Source organism: Salmo salar, chromosome 01 (assembly GCF_965601325.2).
Source record: "Salmo salar chromosome 01, fSalSal1, whole genome shotgun sequence".
In the NCBI taxonomy this organism is placed as follows: Eukaryota; Metazoa; Chordata; class Actinopteri; order Salmoniformes; family Salmonidae; genus Salmo; species Salmo salar.
In genome coordinates this window covers 141,826,040-141,846,340 of record NC_138291.1, presented here as the reverse complement: position 1 = coordinate 141,846,340, position 20,301 = coordinate 141,826,040, and the positions used below count along the sequence as shown (strand labels likewise).

The following is a 20,301-nucleotide window of genomic DNA, read 5'->3' as shown; positions in this document are numbered from 1 at the left end:
TCACAGCATAACAAAACATAGGCTAATTCTGTTCAGAGCAACCCAGGTTTTGACATGTCATCCATGTAACTGTACATCAAACAAAGCGGTCATAAACATTGATACTGTAAATGACATGCACATTTGGACTCGGAGACCCTGTAACATGTATAGCATGTTACTGCGCAGCCAATGCGTTCTAATATAGGCGCTTATCAGTGATCAAATCTGCCATTTTCACACCGTATACCGGTAGCGAGTTTAACAGGCTGCCTGCTCAGGCAGGCAGGGAAGTGCTGCGGTTTACTTTCGATGTCTGTTCCATCTGTCATGCTCCCTAACCAGCTAAGTAGTGCTGGGCCTCTGTGGGGGATAGCTACCTCCCCTTATTACTATGAACAAGACAAGCCCAGACATGACAGTCAAAATACCACTGTTTGGAGACTTCTCTTCTCTGGATAGATACTCAATGAGTGGTTCTGTCAAAAACACTCAGGAGCCTCTCTGTCCGTCTCTGACGTCTTTCTTTAGAAAGTAATATAAAACACAACTCACGCCATTGAGAGAATTCCATCAAGGGAAGCTATCAAGAGGATTCTCTTCAGAGGCTGTCTGGCTTTTAAACATTGTGGAACTGGTGTGCGTCTTTCACTAGGTCTGCATGAGGGAAGGACCGCCTGTGAAGGTGAGGATGGGCTCTTCAGGGGGTGACTGGCAGGCTCGGAACACTCCATCCATCTGCTCATTCTTATCTGATGGAGCTCTCAGAACCAGGCAGTTGATCGGCCAGGAGGACAGTCTTCCACCCCCAGTCCGTGCTGTCGTTGGTCTCAATAATACTATAAATGACTGAGCTCTAAAACAACTGGTAACTTCAGACCCACCCGGACACTGAGGAGAGAGATCTCTGCCTTTTTTTTGTTAGAAAAACATCCCGTCTCACAGGGTCTGGGTTCACTGAAACGGCTGCAGATTTACACTCCGATGTAGTATTTTCCATTAAACTTGCCGCTTTTGCTGATACAAGCAGCAAGACCAGTAGAGAGCATGGCAGAAGGGATGGACGGGTGAGGTGAACACTGTACCTTTGCTCCATGTTTCTGCAACACCTCCATGATGTCATTGTGGGCCCTCTCAGCAGCCACGTGTAGGGGGGTCATGAAGCTGCAGAGACAGACAGACGCACACAGGGTTGGGTCAACATCGTCATGATATAGCAGTGGTTAGAGGTCAGACAGAGGTCAGCTAAACAGGAAGACACTCACTCCTTGTTCTTCTCGTTGACGTTGGCACCTTTACGTAACAGCAGCTCTGTGATCTGCTTCCGCTTGGGGTGAGGAGAGGCCACTGAACAGTGCTGCAACACAAGAGGAGGAGTCCATTTAACACTGTGTGGTGTGTGTGTGTGTGTGTGTGTGTGTGTGTGTGTGTGTGTGTGTGTGTGTGTGTGGTGTGGGGCCTCACCAGTGCCGTCTCGTGTGTCTGTGGGTGTTTGAAGTTGATGATCTCTAGAGCGAGGGACTTCTTGGCCTTGGCCACGTCTGCTTCCCGCGCAGCCTGGAGCAGAGAGTGCCCCTTAAACTCATCTACCCAACACACACAGGGGGAAAACCATGTCCTCATTTACACACACGCCATAAAACTTCCATTAATCTCCCAAGTCGTCTGAGGGAAAAACTATGTGAGCATGTGAGTGCATAGGAGAGTCTATAGGTCAGTGTGTGAGTGTTAGTAAGTAGATGTCTTTTCTCACAGGTGAGTCTCTCTTTGAGCTCCGGGGTGGGGGCCATGTCCAGAGCACTCTTCCCATGACAGTTGACCAGGGTGGGGTCAGCCCCGTGGCTCAGCAGCAGAGAACACACCTCCACGCGGTTCTTCGAGGCAGCCTCGTGGAGAGGGGTGAACTGCCACAGGTCCATGGCGTTCACACACGCTCCATGCTAACAGGAAACAGGAAACACACAGTACACGTGGTGAAGGAAATAAAGTGGCAGACATTTAGACATGTTTTTAAAAACATTTTTTTTTTTTTTAAACTCTGTTTTGAAATCCGAACTGGTTCAATAAGAGCAAAGAAAAACGGCTTATTAAAGTGTGAACACAACCGAGGTGTTACAGCACTACTGACGCGATGTCTGACGCGATGTCTGACATGAAACGTCAGATGCGTTACGATGGCTTCCCTTAGACATGCTAGTCAGTCCTGAGTCTTCATCTCAAAGACCAACTCAAAGACAACGTGAAGGGAGAAAGTCTGTCTGTCCGAGTCTGTCTGTCTTCTGTCAAAGGAGGAGAAGCCGGTCAGGCTTTTCGGCCTGTGACAAACCCCTCTGAAAACACCTGACAATAACAGCTTTCTCAGGGACCTCTATCTCCCCAGAGCTAAAGGATTCTCACTTCCGTAGCCGCCACGTAACAAGCATACCAGCACACACAAAGCAGCATAGAGTTTCTTACCTTCAGCAGCAGCTCTGTGACTTCGTAGTGACCATAGGAACATGCATTGTGGAGAGGAACCAGACCACTGAGGGTGAAAGGAACACAGACACCATTAGGTCATTACAGGGACAGAGCCTTTATATCTCTGTGCAATTAAAAACTAAGTTCATTAGTTAAGGAGGTCAAATGATGTGTCTGAGCAAAGTGTGAACTCAACATTCCAGAAACATTATTGGGACGGACGGACACTCCAACACAACACTCACCCTAAAGCGCATGCAAACAACAAACATTTTACATTTTAGTCATTTAGCAGACGCTCTTATCCAGAGCGACTTACAGTAGTGAACGCATACATTTCATACATTCTTTCCCCCGTACTGGTCCCCCGTGGGAATCGAACCCACAACCCTGGTGTTGCAAACACCATGCTCTACCAACTGAGCCACAGGGGACAAACAAACACACTTACCCTTTGTCCTTTGCATGTACGTCTGCACCGTGCTGTAGTAGGAGCTGTACTATTCTGACCCGGTTGTACCCTGCTGCCAGGTGGAGAGGGGTGGACTACAGGAGAGAGAGAGAATGATCAGAACAAGACAAGGACATCTGAGAGCACACTTTCTAAACCACAGGAAATACCTCCTACTGGGCAGGAGCATGATGCGCATTACAGCACCTAAAGCACATTAACAACGCTCCTTAGTGCTAGCCTATGGGCGTGTCTGTCTGGGGAGAGAAGTTGATGTGAGGTCCCAAAGAGGGAGGAGAGGACTTAGGACGGAACGTTTATCCGGAGGTCAGAGTTCACTGAAACAGAAGCGCAATTAACTCTGAACCGGAGGCGGCAACATAAAGAGCTGATCTGGGAGGACAATATTCTTTAGGTCATTATAGTTAATGCTTCATATCAGGTGAAAACCTGGTGGGCTAGCCTGGGCTATAGTGTGACTGCTTTCATATCTTATCAGTGTGTGTGTGTGTGTGTGTGTGTGTGTGTGTGTGTGTGTGTGTGTGTGAACCTAAATGAAGTGCATCTCATCTCACAGATTCTGTCCTCCCACTGAATAGTCAAATAGATTACTTCACCTCATTAAAAACAATTAGTGCAATTAGGAAACTGCAGATTCAAGCTGGATCAAAAACGTGAATCAATGTCTTCCTTCAGAGCAGGCGTGTGAAAGCCTCTCTCAGCTGTTTCAGCCTTGAGCAGAATGCTCTACACTGTTGAGTCAACAGCCAAGTAGGGAAGCACTAGAACAATGGCTGCTTTAACAACACAGGGAACACATTGATTTGCATGTTTTGTTGTGGACTGTCCTACTGTTGTGATTCTAGTAAGTTGTGGAAATTACTTAGCTACGTCTGTTGTGAAGAGGCAGTGACAAGACAACACAGACAAAACAACAAACTGAAGGAGGAACTCAAAAGAAAAGGAAGCATCAAGGTCATTCTATCAACAGAACAAAGAGATGAGCAGCGTAGCATCAATTGTCATTCACAGAGACAGGAGTTAGCCTAGCGCCCGTGCATTGAGTGGGTATCAGAGACAAAATAAATGGTAACAACCAGACAGTGAATAAACAGAAAGCAGGAAAAAGAGAGGACCCCATCCCCCTTCATATATACTTTCTAGGTGAGGAACAAGTATGTGACTGGAGAATAGTGAACCAAATAAAGAGAAAATGTGCCAATGAGGCGTGCACAACAACAAATACTGACAATGTGTCATTGTTTCCTGCATTCCACTGATTACACAATTAAGGAACTGTGTAAATTGTCTACCCATAGATCATTTACAACTCTTATTTGGTCTTGACAATATTACCAAAATGCAAGAAACAAGCTTTCGTCACATGCACATTATAAAAACGACAGCGAAGTAGACAACAAACCGAGTCAAGAACAATATTAACATGTGTGACTCAAGCTATGGGATGGCAGGGTGTCACAGTAAGGCATTACAGTAGCAGGTGCAGACAGGGGAGGGGAAGTATATTGTCTCCCAGTAATTAGCAGGCAATAAGGTGGAATCAGGAACACCTCTTAGAGAAGGTTCGTATCCCAGGGTTCTTTATCCTGCCCCAAACTCACCTCCACCCCAAATCATAACCTTAACCCAGGACACAGCAGGAGCATTGGTGGGTGGATGAAATATGACCAACAAAAAGGCCAAGGTTCCAAAATGTGCACAAGGAGTCAAGAGGCATCTTAACTGATAAAACCATAATCCAAGAACCCCAAACAGAAATCAAAAGGAGTGCATCATCTTACAGCTGTTTGAAAATAACTTACCAGCATTTTTTGGGTTGTTGACTGATAGACAATGTCAGCAGAATCACAAATAAAACAGAACAAAAAAAGGAAAAAAAAAACAGAAAAAATGATATGAAAGCATCATGTTGGTATTCCAAGCTAGTAGAAGTTCCGTAGAACTCATTTGATTCCTCCCTGTATTTTCAGCTGTTCACTAGGCCTACATGTTTATTATTCTTTGAACAAGTTGTGGAGAACCGCGTGACTGCACTAGAACTTTCAGGGACAGTTGGTCGGGTGGGAGGTGCAGGAGACAGGCATTAGCAACCATAACATTTACAGGACATTTGAACAGAATCTGGAGGGAGGCGACAGGGTTGTTCATCATCCTGTCTTCTCTGTCCTCCTCGGTTCGGCCCATCTGGCCACAGGAAGGGTTGGGCCTGGCGTCAGGGGCACCAGTCAGCCCTGTTCTGTTCCACCCCCAGATAGATAACGCTACATGAGCAGGACTGGGAGGATGATTCAGCCAAAACATGGCAGAGCAGAGCTGTTGTGTGTTATTTAGGACAGGATGCAACACTGGGCCTCTCTCTTCAACGTGACAGCTGTGAGTCATATGTATTTATTTCTATGCTATTTAGCAGACACTTTTATCCAAAGCGACTTACAGTCAGTCATACTGTGGGTCTCAATACAAGACTGCTATAGAACCAAAAAAAGCCATTGTAAGACTTCAGAACTAGCGCCTCAGGAGAAACCAGTACCATGCACGTCTTGATTGCTTATTTTACAGTGAAAAAATAAACCATTATACAGTGCATTCGGAAAGCATACAGACCCTTTGACTTTTTCCACATTACGTTACAGCCTTATTCTAAAATGTATTAAATAGTTTTTTTTAATCCCTCATAAATCTACACACAATACCCCATAATGACAAAGCAAAAACAGGCATTTCTAAATATTAGCACATTTCAAAACAATATATATGAAATATCACATTTACATAAGTATTCAGACCCTTCACTCAGAACTTTGTTGCAGCACCTTTGGCAGCGATTACAGCCCCGAGTCTTCTTGGGTATGACGCTACAAACTTGGCACACCTGTATTTGGGGAGTTTCTCCCATTCTTCTCTGCAGATCCTCTCAAGCTCAGGTTGGATGGGAAGTGTTGCTGCACAGCTATTTTCAGGTCTCTCCAGAGATGTTAGATCGGGTTCAAGTCCGGGCTCTGGCTGATCCACTCAAGGACATTCAGAGACTTGCCCCGAAGCCACTCCTGCGTTGTCTTGGCTGTGTGCTTAGGGCCGTTGTCCTGTTGGAAGGGGAACCTTCGCCCCAGTCTGAGGTCCTGAGCGATCTGGAGCAGGTTTTCATCAAGGATCTCTATGTACTTTGCTCCGTTCATCTTTCCCTCAATCCTGACTAGTCTCCCTGTCCCTTCCGCTGAAAAACATCCCCACAGCATGATGTTGCCACCACCATGCCTTGCTGTAGGGACGCTTGGCATTCAGGCCAAGGAGTTCAATCTTGGTTTCATCAGACCAGAGAATCTTGTTTCTCATGATCAGAATCCTTTAGGTGCCTTTTGGCAAACTCCAAGCGGGCTGTCATATGCCTTTTACTGAGGAGTGGCTTCCGTCTGACCACTCTACCATAAAGGCCTGATTGGTGGAGTGCTGCAGAGTTGGTTGTCCTTCTGGAAGGTTCTCCCATCTCCACAGAGGAACTCTGGAGCTCTGTCAGAGTGACCATCGGGTTCTTGGTCACCTTCCTAACCTTGGCCCTTCTCCCCCGATTGCTCAGTTTGCCCGGGCAGCCAGCTTTAAAAGAGTCTTGGTGAATCCAAACTTCTTCCATTTAAGAATGATGGAGGCCACTGTGTTCTTGGGGACCTTCAATGCTGCAGACATTTTTTGGAACCCATCCCCAGATCTGTGCCTCCACACAATCCTCTCGGAGCTCTACAAACACTTCCTTCCACCTCATGGCTTGGTTTTTGCTCTGACATGCACTGTCAACTGTATATAGACAGCTGTGTGCCTTATATAGACAGCTGTGTGCCTTTCCAAATAATGTCCAATCAACCGGTGGACTCCAATCAAGTTGTAGAAACAGCTCAAGGATGATCAATGGAAACAGGATGCACCTGAGCTCAATTATCGAGTCTCATAGCAAAGGGTCTGAATACTTATGTAAATAAGGTATTCATTTATTAATTATTTTATTAAATTTGTAAAAATGTCTAAAAACCTGTTTTTGCTTCGTTAATATGGGATAGCGTGTGTAGTTTGATCAGAGGGAGAGAACAATATAATTAATTTTAGAATAAGGCAGCAAAGTAACAAAATGTGGAAAAAGTCAAGGGGTCTGAATGCTTTCCGAATGCACCGTATATGCCCGACATAAAGCAAACCACAAAATAAACACCAAAATACCCACAAAAGGTCATTTTTTGTTTCTCTATTTTATATGCATCCCATACCACTGGCTAGACCAATGATAAGACTAGACTATGTATCCCAGTTACATGCCACTATTCTCTAACATGTTGATATGAGTCACACACCATGCTGACAAAGGGCTTTCTTTCACTGCATTTTTCATTAACAGTTTTCCCTTGTCTGCCAGTCTGTTTTTATTAGGCTGTGTCTAACCCAGGAATATTGCAAATTCAATGCATCACAGGGCTGCATCACCATGGCGACAGTTGTAGCCGAGGTTGGGCTCAATCGCTTAGGCTCCGCCCGTCAATCTGTCAACCCGGAGGGGCGGGAATGAGGGGAGAGGGGGAGGTAGGGAGGAGGGCGAGTCTACTGATAGCTAGAGCTTCCCACCGGCTTTATACGGCACACAATCAAACACTGCAGCTCTCTCTAAAAAAACAAAACAAAAAAAAAACACTTAAGGACACAATAACAAACCCTGTTGTTAAAAATAACTAAGTACTGCTTCCGCTCTCTCCCCCTCTGCAATCGCTTACATGGCTCATTGACAAGACCGGGTAATGTTCCATCTGCTTTCAGACACAAAGCTGTTCACTGTTAAACAACTGACTGGAAATTATTACAATCCGGCCTCCCCTTTCGAGAGTCATCATGACCTTCCAGTCTAGTCAACTACTACACAACTCACTACCCTGTCCCCACCTCTAATAATGTACTGTCGCCGCGGATATGAAATCAAACGACAGTTTTGATTTGGAACATGACGTACTGAAGACATACAGATAGGGGAATTGCATGCTGGGGCATATTGTCTCGGAGGCCCGACGTGATAACGGAGAGTTTTCATCTTCGAACCAAATCTTAAGTATTTGTAAGGGAACATCTGTGATGGAATAAAGCACTGTTTCATTTCCCGGTGGACCTGGAGAGGGCAAGGCAAAGCTGAGCTGCTTTTCGGAGAGAATATGAGAGCGAGAGAGAGAGAGAGCACGAGAGCGAGCGAGTGAAAACGGATGTGGCAGGATTAACCTATTGTCTCCCATCCCTTGGAGATATGTACTGTAGTGAGTCAGATAGAGGGAGAGAAAGGGGGAGGAAGAGAGCAGGTTCAGGAGGGTGGAGTGTTAGAGAGTAATATGTCTGTGTGTACTATATTGCAATGTTCTTTGAACTGTTACCTGGCAGCCCTCTTCATCTCCAATACACAATGAGTACGGATACATACAAACAATAATACAATTGTGAATAATCAAATTGATATAATAGTTTGATTTAAACGTATACATGCTTTGCAAGAAGAACGATTTCCCTAATAATCTTTTGTACATATCAAATAAATTTACGTGACGGGACTCTGAAATTGAGAAAATCGGCAATCAAAATAAACGTTCCACCACAGCGACCATGTTATTTTTGTGACGCATATTTGATTCTGAGTTCGGACATATACAGTTTGTATGTGAAAACTATTTATATGACGCATACTTTCAGTTTTTCCGAACTCACTTCACTCGGACAAAAGCAAGCTGCTCGTGCGAAATACACTGCTATAAGGCTGATTATGGGGTTAACGTGTCCTAATAATTTGAAAGATTGCTCAGAAAACCAGGTGTTTTAAAGCGTGTATGCTTACTCGATTATGATTATCTTCATATAATATTTTTGCAGGAATCTCCTTGCGAATGATTTTGCCGAAGATTGTATCTCCGCTGGCCTGGGCAACCTGAGCTTTTGCTATCAATAACCCCCAAAAATTCAAAAAAACACATTTTTTTTTTGAATTTATCTTAAGCCTCTGTTTCATAATTTTCCTTCAATTTGCAAGAGGCTGAATCTATCCGAGCCAGCGAAACAGCTCCACTCTGTATGTGTAGGCCATCTATCTGGTCATAAAGACTGACATTGTTTGTCGCCCATGGCATTAAATGAAAGGGAAGCCAGCGAGTATTTGGCCTCCCTTGATAAAAAAAGTATTCAATAATATCCCATCTGCATTGATGTAAACTGAGTGAGCGCAACTGTGAATGGTCCTGGCACACAAAAACAAAAGTGACAAGGGAAGCCAGTTTGTATTTGGCTTCACTCCTATCACATTGCATCAAGAGAAATATGTCATTGACAGAAATAACTTGAATTGATGCATCTCGTTTTGTTATTGACCTCCGGTGGCTAGGTAGCTATCTAAAATCGTCCCTTTCCTAAATTAGCCATGGATGGAGATAAGGATTTGGACTTCTGGTTTTACTGAATTCTCCATACTGGCCAACGATTACAATGGCAATTCTGATCCAACCATGAATTCCTCTATTGTGCCCCTGGTCTGAGAGGATGAAAGTTCAATATTTAGCTAGAAGTAGAGGGCTAATATTAACTAGCTAACGTTGCCCATGAAAGGAGGTTAGGCTAGCGAGCAAGAATTTTTGGCAGGTAGCCTAGAACAACAAATAAAAGTGTGTACTGTATGACAGTCATAGACAGTTTCGTCAACATGAAAGAGAGAAGAATGGCATTGGCGTTTCTCTACAAGTAGGGTGAGTCAACATGCTTATTCTACTTGCACGCACGCACACACACAAATCAGAACCATGGACAGCCACATCATATTTAGCTAACGTTGATTGGACTTTTTGGTATGTTTAGTTGTCACTGTATTAGACTAAGGGTAGGTGATTTCATGATGTTGAAGGCGAAATGTTGCTGGAATAGTGGAGGCAGCTCCTGTTTTCTTTGCGACAACTCTCCGTGGATCTAAATCAATAGTTGTTTAGTGGTTTGAAAATGTTGGAAACATTAACTTGCTTGACCATTCTGTAGGTCACGTAACGTTTTGTTACATGCAATATGCGTCGTCGACTTCACCGGATAGAGGTTGCAAGGCATATGAACTAACATTATAGAGCAAACAAGGCAATCATCACTACACAAGGTGTAATTTGGCTTATTTTTGGGCTTGGCTTCCCCAGTGATTTTACCCACACCCCGCTACTGCTTGTAGAGTCCATTCCCAGACCAATTAAGGCTCTTCTGAGTGCAACTCAATATAAGGAAAGTGTTCTTAATGTTTTGTACACTCAGTGTATATTCAGTCTTCAATTACACCAGAAATTGTATGACACACTATTCCATTAGACTAAACAGGGACATAGCAGACTTCCAAACTTAGCTGGATATCCAGCCGGTACTTTATGAAATCGGCACTAAGGTAAAATTGAATAAAATACGTTGTGTTTTTAAACTCTAAAAGCAGACTGCCAGGCAACCGGAGCATATACAGAGTAGCAGGCAGGAGAGCGGCAGGGGTGGGAGTATGTCGCAAAGCTCTGATTCCGTCCTTTGCCATTACTTTCATGAGCTCCATTCCTTTGTCCCATTTTCTCTCCTATTTCCTTAGCCCTCTCTCTCACTCTTCACAGAATTGTAACCTGTAACCATGCCAACGGTGACTGCTAGCTGTCAGCTGTTGCCATGGTGGCAGTGCATGCTATAACTACCATAAAATTGGTACAGTGTGAGGTTTGGCCGAGGCACTGCGCTTTCCTGAGCGAACCAACTTACAGAGAACCTCTCTCTCCACTGAGATAAGCCTGTCGATGCATGGTTAACCCTGGGGAGGGAGAGAGAGACACACCACCAGCCAGGGAGGGAGGGAGGGTGATTGTCTTCATGTCCTGTTCCAAGGGATACGGTAGAGTAGACAGCCCGGTCCGAGGGGAGGCAGGCGAACACAAATGTTGGCCAAACAGAGAATGGAGGATAGCCCACTCTTTCCCTGGATCGATAATACATTAGGCCTCTCCACTCCCCTCCTCTGCCCTGCTGACGGCTAACTGCTGGGGGAGATATACGGCCCTGCCCCGGCCCCTATCCCCAGCCACTCTGTGGTAATGATGCATAGCACAGCCCAGGTCCAGGGGGATGGGAGCCCTGCCCATCCTCCAGACATAAAGCACACTACATGCACACCTCTGTTAATGTGTCCTTCTGACCTCCATATATTCCAGGCTAGCGACTACGTAAACACAAACACCACCACCGTGCAGGTATGTTCCTGAAACCTTACAGCAGGCTATTTCTATTGGGTGCCCCTTTTCATGAGCCAACAGTTGACAAATGTTCAGAAAATGTACTTAACATTAAGCACATATTTAAACAGTCTGTTTTCCCATAGTACAGACAGAGGGTAGTCTTCACACACCAAAATTGGGAGCCGTCTTAGCATGCTGCTTTCATCCAGAAATATGATGAACATCTTAACAAGCATCTTTGATGAGGGCTACAGAGCGACTCCCTAATCGTTAGGTCTTTGATGTTGTAGTTAGCTGTGGCACGCGCGTGGGTGGTACTTCACTGCCACCTTCTATTCCCATTACAGCTAGACTCAGACAAAACACAGTCAGGAAGGACAGCCGTGCAGGCGGCCTACATTTATATACGGTCAAAACATGGATCGAGAACATTTTAGAAATCACATACGCCTTGCCGAGCAACTGATCTTTCCAACCTTGAGGCGGCTGCGGCACGATAACGGTGAACGATCTAAACCACACGAGGCTCAAAAGAAGCTCAGAATCCCTGAGTAGCAAACTCACAAAAGCTGCTAGTGTTTATTGGGTTGAAAAGAAACACTCTTCCAGCATTGGCCGCAGACTCTCTTCCCAGTCCAATCCTAGCACTCACACCAGCAATAGATCATTTTTAAGTTCAAGCCAGGAGATATCGTCATGTAAATGTTAGATATTACCCCTGCCAACGTGATAGCAGAGTGCAGGTGGACATTCTGCCGGTAGTTCTGATATAATCTTAATGGAATAACGTGTGGGTGTGCAACGAGAGGCTAACAGTCAAGTCTGTACACAGTAGCCTACACAGAGAGAACTGAGAAGGGTACAGTCTTCACCTGGTACAGGAAACTATGTGAGAAAGAAGCAGCTCAGTGAAATAAAGATGAAGGACTTTGTTCAGTAGTGGTGTTACCAACTCAATATCTGTGCCATGAACCACAACAAAAAAATACCACCACATTTGCCTGCCGGGCAGCTTTCGTGGATGGTTCAAACAAGTCAAAACACTCCACATTAACGACCCTGTCTCAGTGAGGTCCTGCAGCACATACCGCAACATTAGCCCTCTCTGTACCACACTCAGGATTCTATGCTGAAATTTGTTCCTAGGGGCACCGGTGCTCCTAAATTAAAATTCCAGGTAGCACAGTAAAATATTTAGGAGCATATGCGACCAAAATTGTAGCACTGTGGAGCCCTTACACTCCCCTCTCACAGAACTAGTACGAATGAGGAATACATAAAAAGGAGAAAAAGAGAGGAAAAACCAGAAAGGTCAGTGAAACAATCGAGGTGGGATTCTCATGGCTGCGCTGCACATGTGTGGTGGAGTAAGTGATTGGTTTTTGAGAAGGCATTTTGATAATGCTCTCCAGCGAGCTGCCGCATCGAGCCGTGCCACGTTAATAACGTCCTGCACTCCTGAGCTCTCCATCATCTTCAGACCCACCCACGGAGTCTCTCTCGTACACACACAATCACACACCTCTCTCTCGTACACACCACACACACACACACACACACACACACACACACACACACACACACACACACTGTTACTACAAACTTCCAAATTAAAGCTTCTGTTGGAGGCAGGATAGCGTAAAAGAGGGCGGCTGGTGTTACAGAGATGCCTTTTCAAATGATGCTTTTGAAGAGTTGCTTCATTGCAGACTGAGTTAAGTGGCACACACACTGACTCCTGTCAGCTTTGATGTGAATCACAGGCAGCAGTATTAATACCTGGCCGGTGTTTCGTATTCCTACTCCCTCCACAGGTATTGATGGCAGTTGTCACATTTGACGGTAAAACCGGTGACAGATTCAGAAGTGGGCATTCCAATCTGCATGAGCTGATGATCGTCATGCATTTGGGACGTTGGCTGCTCTTTCAGTTCACCACAAGGGAAAACAGCTGTCAACATCCAGCCACAAGCTTGACTTCCATCAGTATTCGTCACATTGCACAATGCACATTTGCATGTATGATCATTGAACCTGGCTGGCTATCAGTCCTCTCAGAGGGGGAAGTAATGACCTGTCTCTATGACCTGTCCTCTCCATGACCTGTCTCTATGACCCAGCAGTGTTTTGGACTGCTCTGCTCTCTCCCCCAAAGGCTCTCGGGGGAGTAAACCTTTAATGCAAGGGCGGCTCAGGAAATGTACTTGGGCCTCCATATCCAGGACAAGGAAGCACAGAGGAGCTTTGACTAGTAATGCCGGAGCCTCGCTACAGCAGACTGGGTCAACACAATGGAGCTTACCTACCCATCTTGGCCTGACAGGGCAAGTAGCAGAACACTTATGCGAGGAGTGTTGACAGCATTAACCCCTTCCTGGCTGGACTTCTACTGCAGACTAAAGCCATCCAGACTAAACTACTGGATGCTAATCATACCTTTGGTCGATGGCAAACTGTTCTGCAGAATGTGGAGCACCAAAGAACTGAGACTGGTTTCGCTCTTCTGGTTACAGCATAGACTAATGGGTGAAGAGGTGGTATTCCCAACGCCCAGGAATTACCCTTAATTACACAGGCAAATCACCAGCTAATCAAGACTATTAAAGGATGAAGCATAAGTGCCATCAGAGAAATTATCACCTCACAAACATCTCTTATAGGACGGTGTGAACCAGATGGTTAACGGATTAGACTAGACAGAATCAGCTCTGTGAGAGAACACTAATGTGTTGTGCCTTCAATAAGTTTTCAGACCCCTTATCTTTATCCACATTTTGTTACAGCCTCATTCTAAAATTGATTAAATAAATAAAAATCCTCAGCAATCTACACACAATACCCATTATGACAAAGTGAACAGGTTTTTAGAAATGTTAGTGAATGTATTAAAACTAAAAAACAGACCTTATTTACATAAGTATTCAGACCCTTTGCCATGAGACTCGAAGTTAAGCTCAGGTGCATCCTGTTTCCATTGACCATCCTTGAGATGTTTCTACAACTTGATTGGAGTCCATCTGTGGTAAATTCAATTGATTGGAGATTATTTGGAAAAGCACCCAGCTGTCTATATAAGGTCCCACAGTTGACAGTGCATGTCAGAGCAAAAACCAAGCCATGAGGTCTAAGGAATTGTCCGTAGAGCTCTGTGAGAGGTTTGTGACGAGGCACAGATCTGGGGAAGGATACCAAAACATTTCTGCAGCATTGAAGGTCCCCAAGAACACAGTGGCCTCCATCATTCTTAAATGGAAGAAGTTTGGAAACACCAAGAATCTTCCTAGAGCTGGGCACCTGGACAAACTGAGCAATCGGGGGAGAAGGGCCTTGGTCAGGGAGGTGACCAAGACCCCGATGGTCACTCTGACAGAGCTGTAGAGTTCCTCTGTGGAGATGGCAGAACCTTCCAGAAGGACAACCATCTCACCAATCAGGCCTTTATGGTAGAATGGTAGCATTGCCTTTAAATTGTATAACTTGGGTCAAACATTTCAGGTAGCCTTCTACAAGCTTCACACAATAAATTGGGTGAATATTGGCCCATTCCGCCTGACAGAGCTGGTGTAACTGAGTCAGGTTTGTAGGCCTCCTTGCTCTCACATGCTTTTTCAGTTCTGCCCACACATTTTCTATAGGATTGAGGTCAGGGCTTTATGATTGCCACTCCAATACCTTGACTTTGTTGTCCTTAAGCCATTTTGCCACAACTTTGGAAGTATGCTTGGGGTCATTGTCCATTTAAAGACCCATTTGCGACCAAGCTTTAACTTCCTGACTGATGTCTTGAGATGTTGCTTCAATATATCCACATAACTTTCCTCCCTCATGATGCCATCTATTTCGTGAAGTGCACCAGTCCCTCCTGCAGCAATGCACCCCCACAACATGATGCTGCCACCCCCGTGCTTCACGGTTGGGATGGTGTTCCTCGGCTTACAAGCACATTTGCATGTATGATCATTGAACCTGGCTGGCTATCAGTCCTCTCAGAGGGGGAAGTAATGACCTGTCTCTATGACCTGTCCTCTCCATGACCTGTCTCTATGACCCAGCAGTGTTTTGGACTGCTCTGCTCTCTCCCCCAAAGGCTCTCGGGGGAGTAAACCTTTAATGCAAGGGCGGCTCAGGAAATGTACTTGGGCCTCCATATCCAGGACAAGGAAGCACAGAGGAGCTTTGACTAGTAATGCCGGAGCCTCGCTACAGCAGACTGGGTCAACACAATGGAGCTTACCTACCCATCTTGGCCTGACAGGGCAAGTAGCAGAACACTTATGCGAGGAGTGTTGACAGCATTAACCCCTTCCTGGCTGGACTTCTACTGCAGACTAAAGCCATCCAGACTAAACTACTGGATGCTAATCATACCTTTGGTCGATGGCAAACTGTTCTGCAGAATGTGGAGCACCAAAGAACTGAGACTGGTTTCGCTCTTCTGGTTACAGCATAGACTAATGGGTGAAGAGGTGGTATTCCCAACGCCCAGGAATTACCCTTAATTACACAGGCAAATCACCAGCTAATCAAGACTATTAAAGGATGAAGCATAAGTGCCATCAGAGAAATTATCACCTCACAAACATCTCTTATAGGACGGTGTGAACCAGATGGTTAACGGATTAGACTAGACAGAATCAGCTCTGTGAGAGAACACTAATGTGTTGTGCCTTCAATAAGTTTTCAGACCCCTTATCTTTATCCACATTTTGTTACAGCCTCATTCTAAAATTGATTAAATAAATAAAAATCCTCAGCAATCTACACACAATACCCATTATGACAAAGTGAACAGGTTGTTAGAAATGTTAGTGAATGTATTAAAACTAAAAAACAGACCTTATTTACATAAGTATTCAGACCCTTTGCCATGAGACTCGAAGTTAAGCTCAGGTGCATCCTGTTTCCATTGACCATCCTTGAGATGTTTCTACAACTTGATTGGAGTCCATCTGTGGTAAATTCAATTGATTGGAGATTATTTGGAAAAGCACCCAGCTGTCTATATAAGGTCCCACAGTTGACAGTGCATGTCAGAGCAAAAACCAAGCCATGAGGTCTAAGGAATTGTCCGTAGAGCTCTGTGAGAGGTTTGTGACGAGGCACAGATCTGGGGAAGGATACCAAAACATTTCTGCAGCATTGAAGGTCCCCAAGAACACAGTGGCCTCCATCATTCTTAAATGGAAGAAGTTTGGAAACACCAAGAATCTTCCTAGAGCTGGGCACCTGGACAAACTGAGCAATCGGGGGAGAAGGGCCTTGGTCAGGGAGGTGACCAAGACCCCGATGGTCACTCTGACAGAGCTGTAGAGTTCCTCTGTGGAGATGGCAGAACCTTCCAGAAGGACAACCATCTCACCAATCAGGCCTTTATGGTAGAATGGTGAGACGGAAGCTACTCCTCAGTAAAAGGCAAATGACAGGCCGCTTGGAGTTTGCCAAAAAGGCACCTAAAGGATTCTGATCATGAGAAACAAGATTCTCTGGTCTGATGAAACCACGATTGAACTCTTTGGCCTGAATGCCAAGCATCCCTGCAGCGAGGCATGGTGGTGGCAGCATCATGCTATGGGGATGTTTTTTGGCGGCAGGGACTGGGTTACTAGTCAGGATCGAGGCAAAGATGAACGGAGCAAAGTACAGAGAGATTCCTGATGAAAACCTGCTCCAGAGCGCTCAGGACCTCAGACTGGGGCAAAGGTTCACCTTCCAACAGGACAATGACCCTAAGCATACAGCCAAGCCAATGCAGGAGTGGCTTTGGGAGAAGTCTCTGAATGTCTTTGAGTGGCCCAGCCAGAGCCTGGACTTGTACCCGATTGAACATCTCTGGAGAGATCTGAAAATAGCTGTGCAGCAATGCTCCCCATTCAACCTGACAGAGCTTGAGAGGATCTGCAGAAAAGAATGGGAGAAACTCCCCAAATACAAGTGTGCCAAGCTTATAGCATCATACCCAATAAGACTTGATGCTGTAATCACTGCCAAAGGTGCTTCAACACAGTACTGAGTAAAGGGTCTGAATACTTATGTAAATGTGATATTTAATTTTTTCAAAATGTTTTGCTTTCTCATTATGGGGTATTGTGTGTAGATTGATGAGGGGGGAAAACAATTTAATTACATTTTAGAATAAGGCTGTAACGTACAGTTGAAGTCAGAAGTTTACATACACCTTAGCCAAATACACTTAAACTCAGTTTTTCCACAATTCCTGACATTTAATCCTAGTAAGAATTCCCTGTCTTAGGTCAGTTAGGATCACCACTTTATTTTAAGAATGAGAAATGTCAGAATAATAGTAGAGAGAATGATTTATTTCAGCTTTTATTTCTTTCTTCACATTCCCAGTGGGTCAGAAGTTTACATACACTAAATGTAAATGTAAATGGTAGCATTGCCTTTAAATTGTATAACTTGGGTCAAACATTTCAGGTAGCCTTCTACAAGCTTCACACAATAAATTGGGTGAATATTGGCCCATTCCGCCTGACAGAGCTGGTGTAACTGAGTCAGGTTTGTAGGCCTCCTTGCTCTCACATGCTTTTTCAGTTCTGCCCACACATTTTCTATAGGATTGAGGTCAGGGCTTTATGATTGCCACTCCAATACCTTGACTTTGTTGTCCTTAAGCCATTTTGCCACAACTTTGGAAGTATGCTTGGGGTCATTGTCCATTTAAAGACCCATTTGCGACCAAGCTTTAACTTCCTGACTGATGTCTTGAGATGTTGCTTCAATATATCCACATAACTTTCCTCCCTCATGATGCCATCTATTTCGTGAAGTGCACCAGTCCCTCCTGCAGCAATGCACCCCCACAACATGATGCTGCCACCCCCGTGCTTCACGGTTGGGATGGTGTTCCTCGGCTTACAAGCCTCCCCCTTTTTCCTCCAAACATATCGATGGTCATTATGGCCAAACAGTTCTATGTTTCTTTCATCAGACTAGAGGACATTTCTCTAAAAAGTACGATCTTTGTCCCCATGTGCAGTTGCAAACCATAGTCTGGCTTTTTTATGGCGGGTTTTGGAGCAGTGGCTTCTTCCTTGCTGAGCGGCCTTTCAGGTTATGTCGATATAGGACTTGTTTTACTGTGGATATAGATACTTTTGTACCTGTTTCCTCCAGCATCTTCACAAGGTCCTTTGCTGTTGTTCTGGGATTGATTTGCACTTTTCGCAACAAAGTACGTTAATCTCTAGGAGACAGAACACGTCTCCTTCCTGAGCGGTATGACGGCTGCCTGGTTCCACGGTGTCTATACTTGCGTACTATTGTTTGTACAGATGAACGTGGTACTTTCAGGTGTTTGGAAATTGTTCCCAAGGATGAACCAGACTTGTGGAGGTTTACCATTTTATTTCTGAGGTCTTGGCTGATTTCCTTTGATTTTCCCATGATGTCAAGCAAAGAGGCACTGAGTTTGAAGGTAGGCCTTGAAATACATCCACAGGTACACCTCGAATTGACTCAAATTATGTCAATTAGCCTATCAGAATCTTCTAAAGCCATGACATCATTTTCTGGAATTTTCCAAGCTGTTTATTAAAGGCACAGTCAACTTAGTGTATATGTAAACTTCTGACCCACTGGAATTGTGATACAGTGAATTATAAGTGAAATAATCTGTCTATAAACAATTGTTGGAAAAATTACTGGTGTCATGCACAAAGTAGATGTCTTAACCGACTTGCCAAAACTATAGTTTGTTAACAAGACATTTTTGGAGTGGTTGAAAAACTAGTTTTAATGACTCCAACCTAAGTGTATGTAAACTTCCGACTTCAACTGTAACTAAATGTGGAAAAGGGGAAGGGGTCTGAATACTTTCCGAATGCACTGTAACTAGGGCTGACCCCATTTAGTCGACTGGTCAATTGTTTGGGTCCATAAGCTGTTGGTCGACCAAGATTTCTTTAGTCGAGCAGTCGCAATTCATTTGTACTTTAAAAAAAATGGTGCACAAGACACCAGTCTGATTCGCGACTGTCTCAGTGGACTAATCCTTTGCGGAGGCCACGGGGATGGAACAGTCCATCGCTCTAAGACATGTGATACTGAAATTGTATATGGTTATATTATGTAAAAATAACGTTGCAACACTAATACATTTAATATTATTTTATATCAAATGCACTTTCTCCCGCGTTGTTTACGGTCACTGACCGCGGCTTTGAAACATACTTTAGTGCGCCGTAGAATTGGCTCTTTTCCCTATGTTGCTATGTGCATAATAGCAGTTAACCTGTATATGGGGATTGAGAACATTGCAGCGGAGGCAGCAGCAGCAAAGACGAGGAAACAGCCCTTGCCTAATTGTCTAATAAAATTGAGGAGAGAGGAAACCCCAACTTAATTAGCTCTATAATAAATAGCCTAACTGTTAAATGTGCCTGGCTTTACAAATCATATATATATATATATATATATATATATATATATATATATATATATATATACACACACATATATATATATACACACATATATATATACACACATATATACACATGCATACATACATACACACATGCATACATACATACATACATACATACATACATACATACATACATACATACATACATACATACATACATACATACATACATACATACATACATACATACATACATACACATAAATAAGACAGAGCTTGCCTATGTTGCCTGTTTGAGAGCTTGTTTAATTGCCTGCTGATTCGTGAGAACCAAGCATCATGCAACGGCAAAACAGATTTGGCTGTTTTTAGCCTTTGCTATGCTGTAATATTTTAACACACGTTATTCTATTTTGTTAGGATAGACTGGTATTACTTACAATTTATTTAGTGTTGTTTACACTGTTCCAAACAGGCAGGAAAAAATATATTTAATCTAACAGCATCCGTTTGTCACACATAATAAGCACGCATCTCTCGGTCTTATACCCTCCATTTTATTGATCTCATTCTTATTGTTACAATTATTATTACAATTATCATTATAATAATAAGTATTGTCATTATCATTAGTAGGCTTTGTACTGTAGCCTTGTACAACCACCAAGGAGCTGTAGGCCAGTCTTAATACTGTAACTTACTTAGGCCTATATTTCAATATACACTATCAATCAATCATTTGTTCATTCATGCCATCACACAGC

At 44.1% G+C, this 20,301-nt stretch overlaps 1 protein-coding gene across 2 annotated transcripts in view; it reads right to left on the bottom strand.

The window, feature by feature from the left end:
• Nucleotides 1-20,301, bottom strand: part of LOC106563476 (poly [ADP-ribose] polymerase tankyrase-1) — a 118,403-nt gene that overhangs the window by 18,103 nt on the left and 79,999 nt on the right. The window contains exons 6-12 of one of the 2 annotated variants that reach the window (XM_014129102.3): nt 4,714-4,734; nt 2,891-2,985; nt 2,437-2,503; nt 1,733-1,919; nt 1,444-1,565; nt 1,245-1,336; nt 1,065-1,143 (exon numbers count right to left, since the gene is read on the bottom strand). In XM_014129102.3, the coding sequence (XP_013984577.2) occupies nt 1,065-1,143; nt 1,245-1,336; nt 1,444-1,565; nt 1,733-1,919; nt 2,437-2,503; nt 2,891-2,985; nt 4,714-4,734 (663 nt within the window). The remainder of the gene's footprint in view (nt 1-1,064; nt 1,144-1,244; nt 1,337-1,443; nt 1,566-1,732; nt 1,920-2,436; nt 2,504-2,890; nt 2,986-4,713; nt 4,735-20,301) is intronic. The other variant, XM_014129132.3, reaches the window with a different exon arrangement.